At 46.7% G+C, this 12,728-nt stretch overlaps 1 protein-coding gene across 6 annotated transcripts in view; it reads left to right on the top strand.

The window, feature by feature from the left end:
• The first annotated feature begins 1,289 nt into the window (after positions 1 to 1,289).
• Positions 1,290 to 12,728, top strand: part of ARHGEF33 (Rho guanine nucleotide exchange factor 33) — a 30,756-nt gene continuing 19,317 nt past the window's right edge. For 3 of the 6 annotated variants that reach the window (XM_032103426.1, XM_032103420.1, XM_032103423.1), the window contains exons 1-3: positions 1,290 to 1,660; positions 7,171 to 7,325; positions 10,616 to 10,665. In XM_032103426.1, the coding sequence (XP_031959317.1) occupies positions 7,304 to 7,325; positions 10,616 to 10,665 (72 nt within the window). In that variant the 5' untranslated portion in view covers positions 1,290 to 1,660; positions 7,171 to 7,303. The remainder of the gene's footprint in view (positions 1,661 to 7,170; positions 7,326 to 10,615; positions 10,666 to 12,728) is intronic. The other 3 variants (XM_032103422.1, XM_032103424.1, XM_032103425.1) reach the window with 3 other exon arrangements.

Here is a 12,728-nt window from a genome sequence, read left to right as displayed (position 1 = left end):
GTTGGCGTTTAAAGCAGAAAACTACCATGAAAGAAAAAGAATAAATCTTTCACACTGGTTTGGCTGTATAAGAACTAACACAGTTCCCAACCCAAACAGACAACACCAGCCATGGGGGTGTTTCCTCAGGGTCCTTCTGCAGATGGTGGCCACGGCCACCACCTTGACGGTCCATTTGGGTCTACTCTGCCCTGTGCCAGCTCCCCACCACCCCCACAATGGGAAGAGTGGTTCATAGGACTGCTGTTGGCTCACACTCCGTGCCACCCAAAGGTGCCTGCTCCAGCAGGGCTTACATGCTCCACAGACCCACCTCTGGGAACAGCCTCCACAGGAGATGGAGAGTCAGCTCTGGGTGAAGTGGCTCTCTGCAGCAGAAGAAATGCATTGCATGATCTCATGGGGTTTTGCCTTCTTGTCTCGAAGTGAAAATACGTGTCCACTATTCTCATTTTCTAGAGGGGGACTGCAAAAGGACACCTGAGTTTGTGCTTGAGGGGAACAGTCAATTCTGTTCGATTTTCTCGTGTTTTGCTTCTGAAATAGTCAGCTCAAAAAAAAAAAAAAAAAAAAAAGCTGTGTCCTCTGTCCCTAGTCCTTGACTCCAGAGATAGCAGCATCTTCCAGAGAGCTTCTGTTAATTTAGGAGCCTGTCCTTTCAGCTCCTTTGCTAGGGCTCCGCATTTATCTGTGCTGCACAGCAATTATACTGATTTAGGCTGTGCAGTTTCACATTTCAGGTTTTCTGCCTAGAGGGTATCTTTGAAGCAGATCTTTGTCTTTCAGGGAGAAATTAGTCTGCCTTTTGTTACTGTGCCTTCTCCTTTATGTCTTCCTGTTCTTATGCTTCAGAGTACCTCAGTGGACTGGCCCATGCACTGCCCTGACAGCCCTGGCCTTGGGTTACTTGTATTCTCCACATGCTTCCTTGATGCTCTTTGGAGAAAAAAGCCTTCCAGTGAAGGGCTGATCCTCCTTAGGGAAGAAATGGAGCAGGTGTGGAGGGCTGCTGCTCCTCGCGCTCCAAGCCCTTATTTATTTTTACTCAGAAGAAAATTTTTCATCATCTAGCAAGAAACAGAAAATACTCAAGTGCTGGTGTTTGCTGCTCCCCTGCCCTGGCTACTTTGGCAACCTTGCCCTTGGCCCCTGCACCTTCTTGGCCCTGGCATCCGTAGGAAAGCCAGGGTGTCAGCAGGTAGGGAGGAGCTGGTCTCGTTTCCCTGTCCCCAACTGGAGGCTGTCTTTTTTGGGTGCCACAGGAGGTACTTAAGATCCTCTGAGCCTGGCAAAGCAGCACGGCCACACCAGCACATGGCCCCACATGGTCCCCGCTGCCAGCACTTCCCAGGGCTCCTTGCCCTCCCTCCCCAGCCCTGTGCAATGCTAATTAAAAAGTCAGAAACTCTGCATCGCCTTCTTGCAAGTGCACAGTCCTGGTTTTTGCATGGGCATGCGAGGATGTGACCCGAAGATTATATAATTAGAAGGCTTTTGTTATGCTTGCGTTTCAAATCAGTGATTAGCATGTGACAGTCCCATCCTGGGAAATGTCAAGCCACCATTGCTCTCCTCTCTCTCTCTCTCTCTCCTTTCTTGCACAGTGCTAATTCCCAACTCTAGCAACTGCCAGTGCTGAAGGATCTTCAACCAGCCTGGGGTAAGTTTAAAATGTATTTGGCTTGGGATGAAGAGTGGGGTTAATTATGCCATTTTTCATATTATTGGAAAAAACTAGAGCCATAACTGATTAATATTGTGTGTGCAGCACAAAAAATGATATTTAAAGTGTTTTGCATCTTCAGTGCCCACAGTTATTTTCAGCTGATTTCTTCTAAGACTCTGAATGGACATCTAGCTTCTTAGGGTGCTGGACAATCTTGTTAGGCTGCATTTATAGTGAGATCTCTAAAATACCAGTTTAAAAGGACCTTTTTTGCTCTCACCATTTAAGAGCTAAATTGAAGTATCATGCTGAATTGACTTATTTGGATGACAAGTGCATTAGAGTTAGATGGAGACAAAGTACAAGAATGATGAGAGTAAATAACTGATTTTTTGTTCTCTTTAGAGGACTGGGGGTTGTTCTCCAAGTGGGATATTTAAAACAGCCAGCAATCTCAGCCAGCAGGATTGAGACAGTCACCAGGAAGATCCCAAACATTTATTTAGGAAAACTGTGGATGCTTAACAATTGAACCAGCAAAAGTGCACACGGATTTCCCTGCACTATTACCCATGTCATGATTTCAGAAGCAGAATGGGACAGGAAGCCAAATAGTAACTGCTGTGCACCAAGGCTGGGCTGTAAATGCTTTACTGAACCTTGCCTGTTTGCATGCTGAATCTTGGTGTAGTCCCTCAGTCTTTTTGATCTGTGATCCTCTGCACAGCTGATTCTCTCCCCCAGTTGTGCCATTCCATGTGGGGGGAGCACTGGAAGGGGGAGCATGGTCACACAGATGCAGTGCAGGCTGCTGGACCTGCCTCCCCTCTCTGCACCATGCATGGCTTTGTGCAGGAAGCCCACTCTGGTGCTGCCTCAGTGGCACAGCTCACTGCAACCTCCCCATCCATCCATCCATCCATCCATCCATCCACGCATCCATCCATCCATCCACCCATCCATCCATCCCTTCTCCCTCGGGGATCTCACGGGAAGTGGGTGCTGGCCCAGGCTCTGTTAACAGCTTGGCTGCTGTGCTGGGCAGGAGGGGCTACAGTGCCAGCTGCTCATGCAAGGCCCCAGGGCAGGATTCTTTGCTGGTCACCAGTGGCCAGCAGCATGGCAATCACTAACAGCAGAGGTGGCTTTGGTTCTTAGGCTCAGCAGATTTGGCTGCTGGAGGGGAGGTAGAAACGAAAGGGGAAAATACATCCTTTTGCCATGATGGAGGAATCTGGTGGCTTTAAAACCTTCAAATTATTCTCTGGGCTTTGCTCTGGAGGTATTATTCTGACTAGATGAGAGCTACAGGAGTGTAAATGAGTTTTACTGCTCAGCTCTGAAGAAACAAACATGTCTTTGGCATTCCTTGTCCCTAAAGCAGGAGGGTCATGCGCTTGAAGGTAGGGCAAGACAGCCTGGGAATGGCTCCATGTGACTGGGCACCGAGCATGTCAGGTGGGGAGCTTGCAGAGGAACAATAAGATCTCCTTGTTGATGAGGGAACTACCCTGTGGTGGGCTGGCACGCCTGGCAAACCTTGGATTTGCCACAGGTGGAGGCCTGGTAGTGGTTTAGGAAAGGAACTTCATGGAGGGCTTGCACTTGCTGCTGATGTGCACATGGATTCATGTATGTGCACACAGGGTGTGGGACTGCTCAGGACTGAGACAAAAACATGAAGGGGGAAATCCTCTCCAGCTTTTCACTGCCTCAAGGGGGCTGTAAAGAAGATGGAGTCCAGAATCTTCCCACCGGTGCACAGTGAAAGGTGATGCCTTAGGTTTTAACTTTTTATATTTTTCAAATCCTGTACTGCCTAGTGTATAACTCTGAAGTTTCTTGTGGCCTGTTAGCTGCTGTTCTCTCATGCTGGTTAGACATAAGCCTCTCCAAGCTTGCTCTCCAAGGACAGCCAGATTGTCCTAGACCCCAAATGTGTAAACTAAGAGGAGGGCAAACATGGGGTAGTTACATCATTAACCGAATTTTTAATTGGAGAATTAACCCTGATATGCAAATGAACCAAACTTAGGAAAGTGTGAAGAACTCGTGACTCGGGGTCCATCTTGGGAGTAGCCTCTGGACTCCCCAGGGTGTACCTTTGAAGGCCTTTCAAATAAATACCTACCTTTATTCCCTTATTCTTGTCCAGTCTCTGGTTTTAGGTGGCCACTTCAAGCATCAAAGGGAGTGGGTACAAGCTGCAGCTAAGGGAAACCCTGACTGGGTGTAAGGAAAAATATTCCTCTTCAGGGTACTGGAGGGCCCAGAGTGGCTGTGAAGACTCCAGTATGGGAAATATCCAGACTTGAGCTGGACAGAGTCCTGAGGAAGTTGATCTAGTTTGACATTAATCTTGATTTGAGCAGGAAGTTGAACTAGAGCCATACAAGGGCTCCTGCTCACCTGGACTCTCTTGTGAGTTTAGGACTTGTCCTAAACTGCCAGCAGAGGTAGGATTTGACCAAGCACCCCACATCCAGGGTCTTAGGGCTAAATACCTATTCTATTTTCCAACCCCTTTTTGCACCCTTTAGGCACAAGCCAGAAACTGTTCAGCCAGCTCAGGCTGACCGAAATCCTGGTCCCTGGTGAGGACAGTGTTAACAGCTTCCCCACCCGCAGTCGGGGGGGGGGGAACAGAGAACAAACCTTCCCTCCAAACCAGGGCAACGTTCATGTTCTGTTCCAGTGATGAGGAAGGACTGATCAGTTTTGCTCCTTATATTCAGTAATTCAGAAGAACCAGGGGGAGAGAGGCGATGTTACATATTCTCCGAGTACAGCAGTGAGCCCTAAATGTGCAAAGTAGCCAATGTTAATGCAATTATTTAATGTGACAAAGAACCAAGGGGTAACTCAGGAAATTGCAGGCTGCAGATAGAGGACACACAAAGACAGTTACTCTGGTAAAACAGGTAAGATTTTCTGGACCCACTTAACCAAGGTCAACTTACTTTGCAGTGCAGTCAGATAGCAAAACTCCTGGTTTGCCTGGAGCAGGAGGGGATGGCGGCATCCCCGGTGTCCCAGTTTCAAAGACTCACTCCTGAGCTCTGCACAGGACACAACCTGTGCTTAGACATGTCCTTAACAGAATAGGCAAAAACATGCTAAAAATAAATAAATAAATAAAAGTCCAGCAAAAAGCTGTTTTCATTGTTTTCAGGGAAAACAGAGGAAGTTCATGTTTCTTTCATATCTGTTTTGTCTTTCCTATTTGTTCCTCTTCTGCCAGCATTGCAAAAGCAATTCTGAATTTTAAAACCAGTTCTCTGTTAAGCACACTAGTCCTAGTTCAACAGCCCAATAACAAAAGCCTCAGGAATTTTCTATGGTGCTGACAAATTTAAATTGGGAGCAAAGTTTTAACAACTTTACTACTGAAGTTGAATTTATAAGTCTGTTTTGCTCAGAGACACACACTTAAGTACCTTTTCCTCAAAACTTCTAGAGAGGAGATTTAGCTGCTTTAAAAACAACTAACATTCTTGTCATTCTCTGGAATACCTAATACCAGAAAAAGAAATATCTCTTTTTTTTTTTTTTTTTTTCTGCTGAAGAAGGCCGGAGCACAGCGCATAGAGGGAGAGGCTGAGTGCGTTGGGTTTGTCCAGCTTGGGGAAAGGAAGGCTGGGAGACTTCTGTAGCCACCTCAACTACTTAATAGGGGTTGTAGTCCTGACAGCCAGGCTTTTCTCACAGACACAGTGAAAGGATAAATGGCCATGGGCACAAACTCCAACAAAAGAAACCTTGATTGGCCATAAGGAAAAAATTCTTCCTCATAGGAGCAGTATAGCCCCGGGATGCAGGCGCAGAAAGGTTGAGAATTCCCTAGCCTGGGACATACTTAGTCCTTGACTAGATATGGCCCTGGGCAACCTGGTCTAGCTTTGAGTCAGATAACTCCAGAGGTCCCTGCCCATCTAAACTCTGTAATGACTCAAAGAGTCTTCAGAACAAAAAATATAACTGTTACACTATCAGCTGATTGAAAACAGATGTAACAAACTCTAAGATTTATCTCACTGTAACCAGGCATTCACCTGGAACCTTTCCCAGCCTATTTGTACAAAGCCCACTTCAAAGGTCCCTTCGCCTTTGCTCAGGTTTTCCACATGCCTCACCAAGGGATCCTCTGTCCTGAGAAGTCAGTGGATCTTCTTAGCAAGTGATCTTATAAACAGCTCTCTTACAGATAAGTTTATCTTTTCATTAACCCTCAATCTGAAGAAGATGCTTAAACCCACGTCCCTCCAGCACTGTGCTGGAAGCTTTTCAGTCCACACAACACCCTCAGCAAGAGGCCAACTGGGTATTCTGTGGCACTGATAGTGACACCACCCTCCTCCACTGGGAATTCCACACTCAAAAGCTCTCAGGTTTAATGTGTGGGGCCCAAAGCTACACTGCTGACTGCACCTGCTTCTGCTCTGATTTCCAGCAGCCACCCAGGACTCTTGCATATTTTGCACCTCTCCCATCTGTTTAACGCTATGTGCTTTTCTCTGTGCCTACTTCCCTGAAAGCATCACCCCAGACTTGTCTGAACCACCAGAGCCCTCTTGGCAGAGCTGTGCCAGCAGAGTTCTCTACCATAATTACGCTGGCCACTCCAGTCCTGTTAGCAAAGTTAAGGCTGACTCACATCAGCCTTTGGCATAGCTATGTCCAGCAGGAATGAAGGTAGGAGGTTATTCTAGAGTCTTAAATCACATTTAGTTTCCTAGTAAGGTTGGATGAAAGCAGACTTGAAGCAAACCCTGGGAAGGGGAAGTGTGGATGTGGGGCAGGGCCCATGCTGATAAGAGAAGTGTGAGCTGGTACAATCCATTTTTCTGTGTCTCTGCCCACGTCATTAATCAGGCATCAAGGTCCTAATCCCAATACCAGGTGAGTGATGAGGGGCTTTACCTCAGGATTGGCACAGCATCATGCCCTGTTGTCCCTGGTTCCCAGAGAGGCCACACCTCCGCACATCGAGGTGCCTTGCAGCACTCCTGTGTCTCCCAGTCAGGAAGGCAATGGACAGAGAAAGCAGGCACAGCAGGACAAGTGCCTCCTAAAGTGCTGGCAGAATTGTGCAGGAGCATTCTGAAGGCAATATCACTGTGGCCCAAACACAGGTCTGAAGCACATTTTGGGTGACTGGTTGCATAGCAAAAAGCTGGCTCTTTGATGCAGAACACCCATGCAAGATGTTCATGTGCTGTTCAAACTACAGCATATTTTGAGTCAGTTCATACAGGAAGTATCTTGCTGAGAAAACAGTCTCTGTAGGATTACATAGAACCTTTTAGTCACCTGTCCATGGAAGCACAAATGGCCATGGGCTGGGAGGGAAGTGTTTGTACCAGCGTCCGCTCTGTGGAGGCACTGTGAACCCAAACAGATCTTTAGGATGCTTCATTCTCTCTTAAATCCCTCCTCCTTTCTCTGTTGTCTGAACTTCGAGCAGCTCTGCTCAATAAACCCTTTCTGCATCTTTCTGCACTCAGGGTTCAGATCAGCTGACCCCCCCCAGGGCTCACATGTGGGCAGCTCTAAGCCATGGGATGTTCCCAGTGACCAGCCAGAGCCCTCCAGAGTGAGGACAGGAGTCCCTGCGAGGACGCACACCCCATAGCAGCCATGGACTCAAACAAACACGAAGGTAAAGCATCCTCTTATTTCACTTCTTGCTAGTATGAAAGACAGCAAGGGAGAAATGTGCTCTCATAGGACCTGTCTGCTGGCCAGCAGCCAGCCCCCTGAGAGCACCTCTCAGCCATGGCATGGCAGCTGTGGGCAAATGTTCAGTACTTTCAGTTTCTTAGAAATATCTGGGGGTTGACATTTTTATCTCTTATTTTAGAACTATCTCCCTCTCCTCTCTGGAAAACACTCCTGTAACATATGTGACGTCCACTGTGGGAAGTCATTCCTTTTCTTGCCTCTTGTGCCCCACTTCTGCCTTAGGATGTAGAGACTTCTAACTGTCCAAAGCTGTGTTTTACGTGAGGGTGCTGTGACGAGGATCTGCTTCTCTCCCCCATGTGCTTTGTAGTGAGGGGTTCTTGTTCGTGTCAGTGTCACAACCCAGATATCTGCACCTGTCCCAGTCTTGCAAGCACCAAGACGTATCCAGGCCACATTGCTTGCATGCAATCAGTCCTTGCTAAGGCTCGCTGCACTTCTAGAAAGTCTGCAAAGCTCAAATCCAGGGTTTTAGTGGTTACTGACTTCTTTCAGAGGAATGTGGTACTTGCTTTCCACCCCAAACCACTTGCACTGTGCTCTGCCTTGCCACCTCAGAGACACTGTGTCCATATGGTGAGGAACTCTTGAAACTATGAGCAGGGGGAGAAGCTGTAGGAGCGTCCACAGCTGTCAGCTCAGGAGAGAGACTGGACCACCTCTTTCCTTCTTAAAAGATGCTTGGTGGTGCCACTATTCATGGCATAGTTAACAGAAAAGTTAATTTCCCTATTATTATTATGATTATTCTAATTTAATGAAATTAGGTCTGTGTACCTAGGCCCTTACACTACAGCAGGCTGAAAAGGAAATTAACTCAGGGATTTTTTCCAATTAATTGGTATGCCCTCATAGGCTGTAGATGTTCACTGCAGAAATTGGGAGATTACCACAAACTCCCTTGTTTCCCACAGTGAGACTGAGAGGAGCCTCCTCTGCTTCAGCTCTTTGCAGCAACTTTATAGAAAGGATCTGGGTTTTGACTGGGTACATTCAGAGAGTGCTCATGGCAAAGGTGGGAGGTAAAGTCACAGTAGCAGTGATCCTCTCCCCAGTTCTGGTCTTGCTCAAGAGCAGTTCCTTGCTGTGAGTATATCCAAGGACATTACAGACTGATCTGCAATCAAATCCACATGAAAGATCCCTACAGACTTTTGCAGGTCATCGGTCAGGCCCTCTGTGTTATATATCAGATTGAAAGACACCCAAAGAAAATGTGAGGAGGCTCTTCCTTGTTCTGTTATGCTTCTACCTGACACCTCCAGTCCTTCACACAGCTCAGCATTCAATACACCCACCCATGTTGTAAAAACAGCATCTCCTTGTCCTGTCAGCACTGGGTTTGTGTTGTACTATTAATTCAGAAACATGTCCTCTTGCTCTTTTTGGGTCAGTCCTTACTATCCCACAGCAAGAGCCCAACAGGACAGGCATGGGCCTCAGTTTCCATGATTCAGGAGGGTCACTGTACACACAGGCTGTCTTTTCAAGCCTCGGCTCCAGGCATCATGAGAAAGCTTCAGGCCAGTGGTCGGTTTCTAAATCTTGCGGTTGCAGAGAAAATCTGAAACAAAAGACACAGAAGGGCCAAAGCTGAAGATGAAAACCACCTGTAATTTAAAAGTTGAAATGTGAGACTTGGTGCAGGCTGGCTGATGAGCTCTGACCCCAAACAGCTGGCAGTTTGGAGTCACAGTTACTTCTCCCAATCAGCCTGCTGCTTCTTGTTTTCCCTAGGAGGAAGCATGAGAGGGTATTCCCCAGAGGGTCAGTGTCTAACCCAGCTACCCAACCCCACAGCTGAGAGAGCCACTAGCACAGGCAGGAAATGGCACATGGGCAGAGAGGAGCACACAGCCTCTCTGCCTCTCTCTTCTGCAAGTCATCAGGGAATTTGCTCAAGTTCCTCTGAATCAGGACAAATCCTAGAGACCAGAACAGGGCCATTTCATAGGTGTCCTTGCTGGTAACCCACATTCCCCCTCAGGGGTAAAGAAATCAGAATGGAGCTATGCCTTGTATAGCTCTGACTTCCAGGCTTCAACTTTCCACTGTCTGACTGTGCAGAGTCCTCCCTGCATGCTTTTCCAGCCTCTACAGGATTGAATTTCTGTGGTCCTAAAGGCCCGGGTTGGAAAGGCACCGAGCATCTGCAGCCAGCATGGAAAGAAGGAGCTTGGCTTCTCCTGGAGTTGGGCATGGGGTTACTGGCCATGTCTGTGACTTAACAGCAGAGATGAGTGAGGCAAATCCTTGGAGGCAAGAGAAAACCCATCTCATGAAGTGGCATTCCCAAGAGGAGGCAATCCAGACAAGGAACAGAGTAGCATGGTGTTTTCTGGGAGTGAGGTCCAGCCAGGGAGCCTGATGGAGGGAATAAAATGATGGCCATTGGACTGCAATTCCCTCAAAGTGTAATGGCAGCACAACCAGCAGTGATTTCTGTTGGACAGCTGAAGGTTTCTGCAGTTGGACTACATGACCTTAAAAAGGTCCCTTCCAACTCAAATGATTCCATGATTCTAGGATTAATGCCTAGAAATAGTGTCCAAAATACTTCTGCAAAATAATATCATTTCCTCCATGAGCTAAGTCTGTTTCAGAAATGTTAAGCTGTAGAAGATCCAGTGGGATCACCATACCACAAACCCCCAGGAATGACGAAACCAATGAAAAGGTGTAATTTTGTGGGGTTAGAAAAGTCATGATTACTGCTCGGACTGCATTGTGACAAAATATAACTTAAAATATACAGATAAGGTATTTTGCCTTTTGTGGAGATAATAGAAATATGTACAGATATAGTAGAGGATAAAATTGACTGTTTCAGTAGAGAAACAGATCAGTAATGCTTTAGGACAAAAAAAAAATCTGTTACCTAAGGCTGGTACACAGAACTAAACTTCACAGGGAGCAATTTAATCCTAATTGCACATACAAGTTTTCTCACTTCCTTGCATGGATCAACTCTGGCCCGACACAGGACAGCAAATAAGGTGAATTTAACATCTGAATTTAGGTGAGTCATTCCTATTTTATAATTGCAGTTTATTTTACAAATGATACGGTGTTCAGACCTCCTAAAGTGAGACTTGAGTCCTTTAAAACTGATTTGTTCCTCAAGAGGGACTTCAAACCCTCTGCTCCAGTTATTTATAGCAGCCATTATAAGTCATTTTAATTGACTGAAGTTCTTTATTCCCACAGGAGGGACTGAAAGTGTGCCCGTGAGTACCCCTGCAACACAGATTTCCCAGGTAAAGATGAGAAAAATGCCCTAAATAACTCCAAGAGTTTAAAGAGTTACTAATATATAAACAGTAGTTAAAAAGCTAAATTAAGTTGAAGGAAAAATGTAGGCATTTACAAGGAACAAGGCAACCAAAATGTGCACACTGCATGGATAAATATCACACATCTTGGGCCTCATCTTAAAAGACCTTTCAGTAAAATTTCTCTTACAACCAGTTGTATTTAGATAGATGATTTGTGAGCTCAGCTAATTAAGCAACTGACATCATTAGCACCAATTAGAGAATGTCAATTCACTGGGCTGGAGGGAGATTTCATGACTGAGCTTTGATGAGCTTTCAGCAAACCTGATGAACTGTCCCAGGAGCAAGGATCTGTTGACTGACATGGGGCAGGGGTGTCTTCTGTGGGGCTTTGGGTTATCCTGGCAGCCTCCCAGCTCTTCAGACCATGGGGTGCTCTTGCCTGATAATCCAGACCAGCCAGAGTGTGAGTCTTTCTGCATGTCTTTGTGTGGCCTCCCAGCCAGAAGCTTGGAAACCCTGGTGATCAGTTCCTCCTGAGCTCTGCAGCCTGTCTTTGGGCTGACATTCTTGCTGCAATTGGATGCCACAGATGCTGTAAGGTTGTCTATTACCACAGCCCAGGGAGTATCCCTTCTGTAAAATGCAGTTTCAGCCTTTCCACAGTGATGTTTCCTATGCATTTCCAGTCTGCAGGAAATGCGACAGCGTTTTAAGCACTTTAATCCCTGGTCTGGTTCAATATGGAACTGTAATCTGAAAGAGGAAACATACCCCTGAAGTGGAAATCCAGACTATTTGAGACCTCCCTTGTCACCATTGCAAAACTAATGTCCATAATGGCTTGCAAGTGCACCATGGCAAGTGGAGAAGGAACTGCTTTCCATGAACTACCCAGCACTTCTCTTGTCTCCTCCTCTTTTCCCATGCAGGCAGCTCCAAGCAGGAGCTGTGGCTGGGTTGCTGAAGGGCCCAGCACAGTGGATCCAACATGCATGTGGCACCGTGTGCTGGAAACACCATGCACACATGTTGCTTTCCAGCTGACACGTGGGTACCTTAATGAATCCTTAAATGTCAGTCACCTGCTGGCTCTTCCCTTCTGCTTCAGCAAAGGCACTATGGACAATGCAGTTACCAAAAGGGACTGCACAGATGTGGAACAAGGGCTGATAAGTACTTGCAGCCCCCTTTAAGTACCTTCATTGTTCTCTTGTGTACTTACTCTGCTGCTCTGACTGTATTCCTACCATCCTTGCCTAGGAATATATATGCTGGATATACTCCTAGGGACAGGTTCTTTACCACTGTAAATCACTGCAGCTCTGCTGCTTTCCTGCTACGAGGCACTGCAAGCCTTCCTAATGCTTGGCTGTAGAAATGCCGCCCTTAAGTACAGGAGTTAGTAACTGTTCTAAAAATTAGTTGTGTCCTGGTAAAAGCATGCATCATGCAACTCAGAAAAATCAGATCCAGGGCTTGTGGCAAACACTGGACTTTGTGCCAGATTGGTTTCAAGCAGTGTCCTCAGGCAGCCCTCTTCTGAGAGACGCAATGTCTATTTACTTCTTCAGACCAGTCCCAAAATATGTGCAAAATAATGGACAGTAGATAAGCTGGGGGAAGTAACACAGACAGTACTTCATGGCCACAGGTGGTTTTACTCTTTTCAAGGATATATTTGTAATAGCAGAATTGTTTTGTGCAGTATTCCTTTATCATGAGCCTGTTTTCTACTGGTCTTGACAGGCTTCAGCTCAAGGTCCCAGACAGCAGGTCCTGTCCTAGTATAAGGACTTAGGCAGCCGCCAAGGGTGGCAGATGCAAATGGCCATCCCTGTGGAGACAGAGGCCTGGACAGCCTGGTCAGTGCTGGGGGAAACCTGTGGGGACACAGATCCTCAGGAAAGCAAGGGCTCCCTCTCATCCTTTTAGTGGCAGCCAGGGCAGTGACCTAGCTCACCAAGGCTCTGCTGCCCTCTTTCCATCCCACTCCTTCCTTCCATAAACCATCTCCATCTGCTGGCCGCAACCATCTTCCCTAG

Source organism: Corvus moneduloides, chromosome 3, assembly GCF_009650955.1.
Source record: "Corvus moneduloides isolate bCorMon1 chromosome 3, bCorMon1.pri, whole genome shotgun sequence".
NCBI lineage: Eukaryota > Metazoa > Chordata > Aves > Passeriformes > Corvidae > Corvus > Corvus moneduloides.
This window is presented reverse-complemented; position numbering and strand designations above follow the sequence as displayed.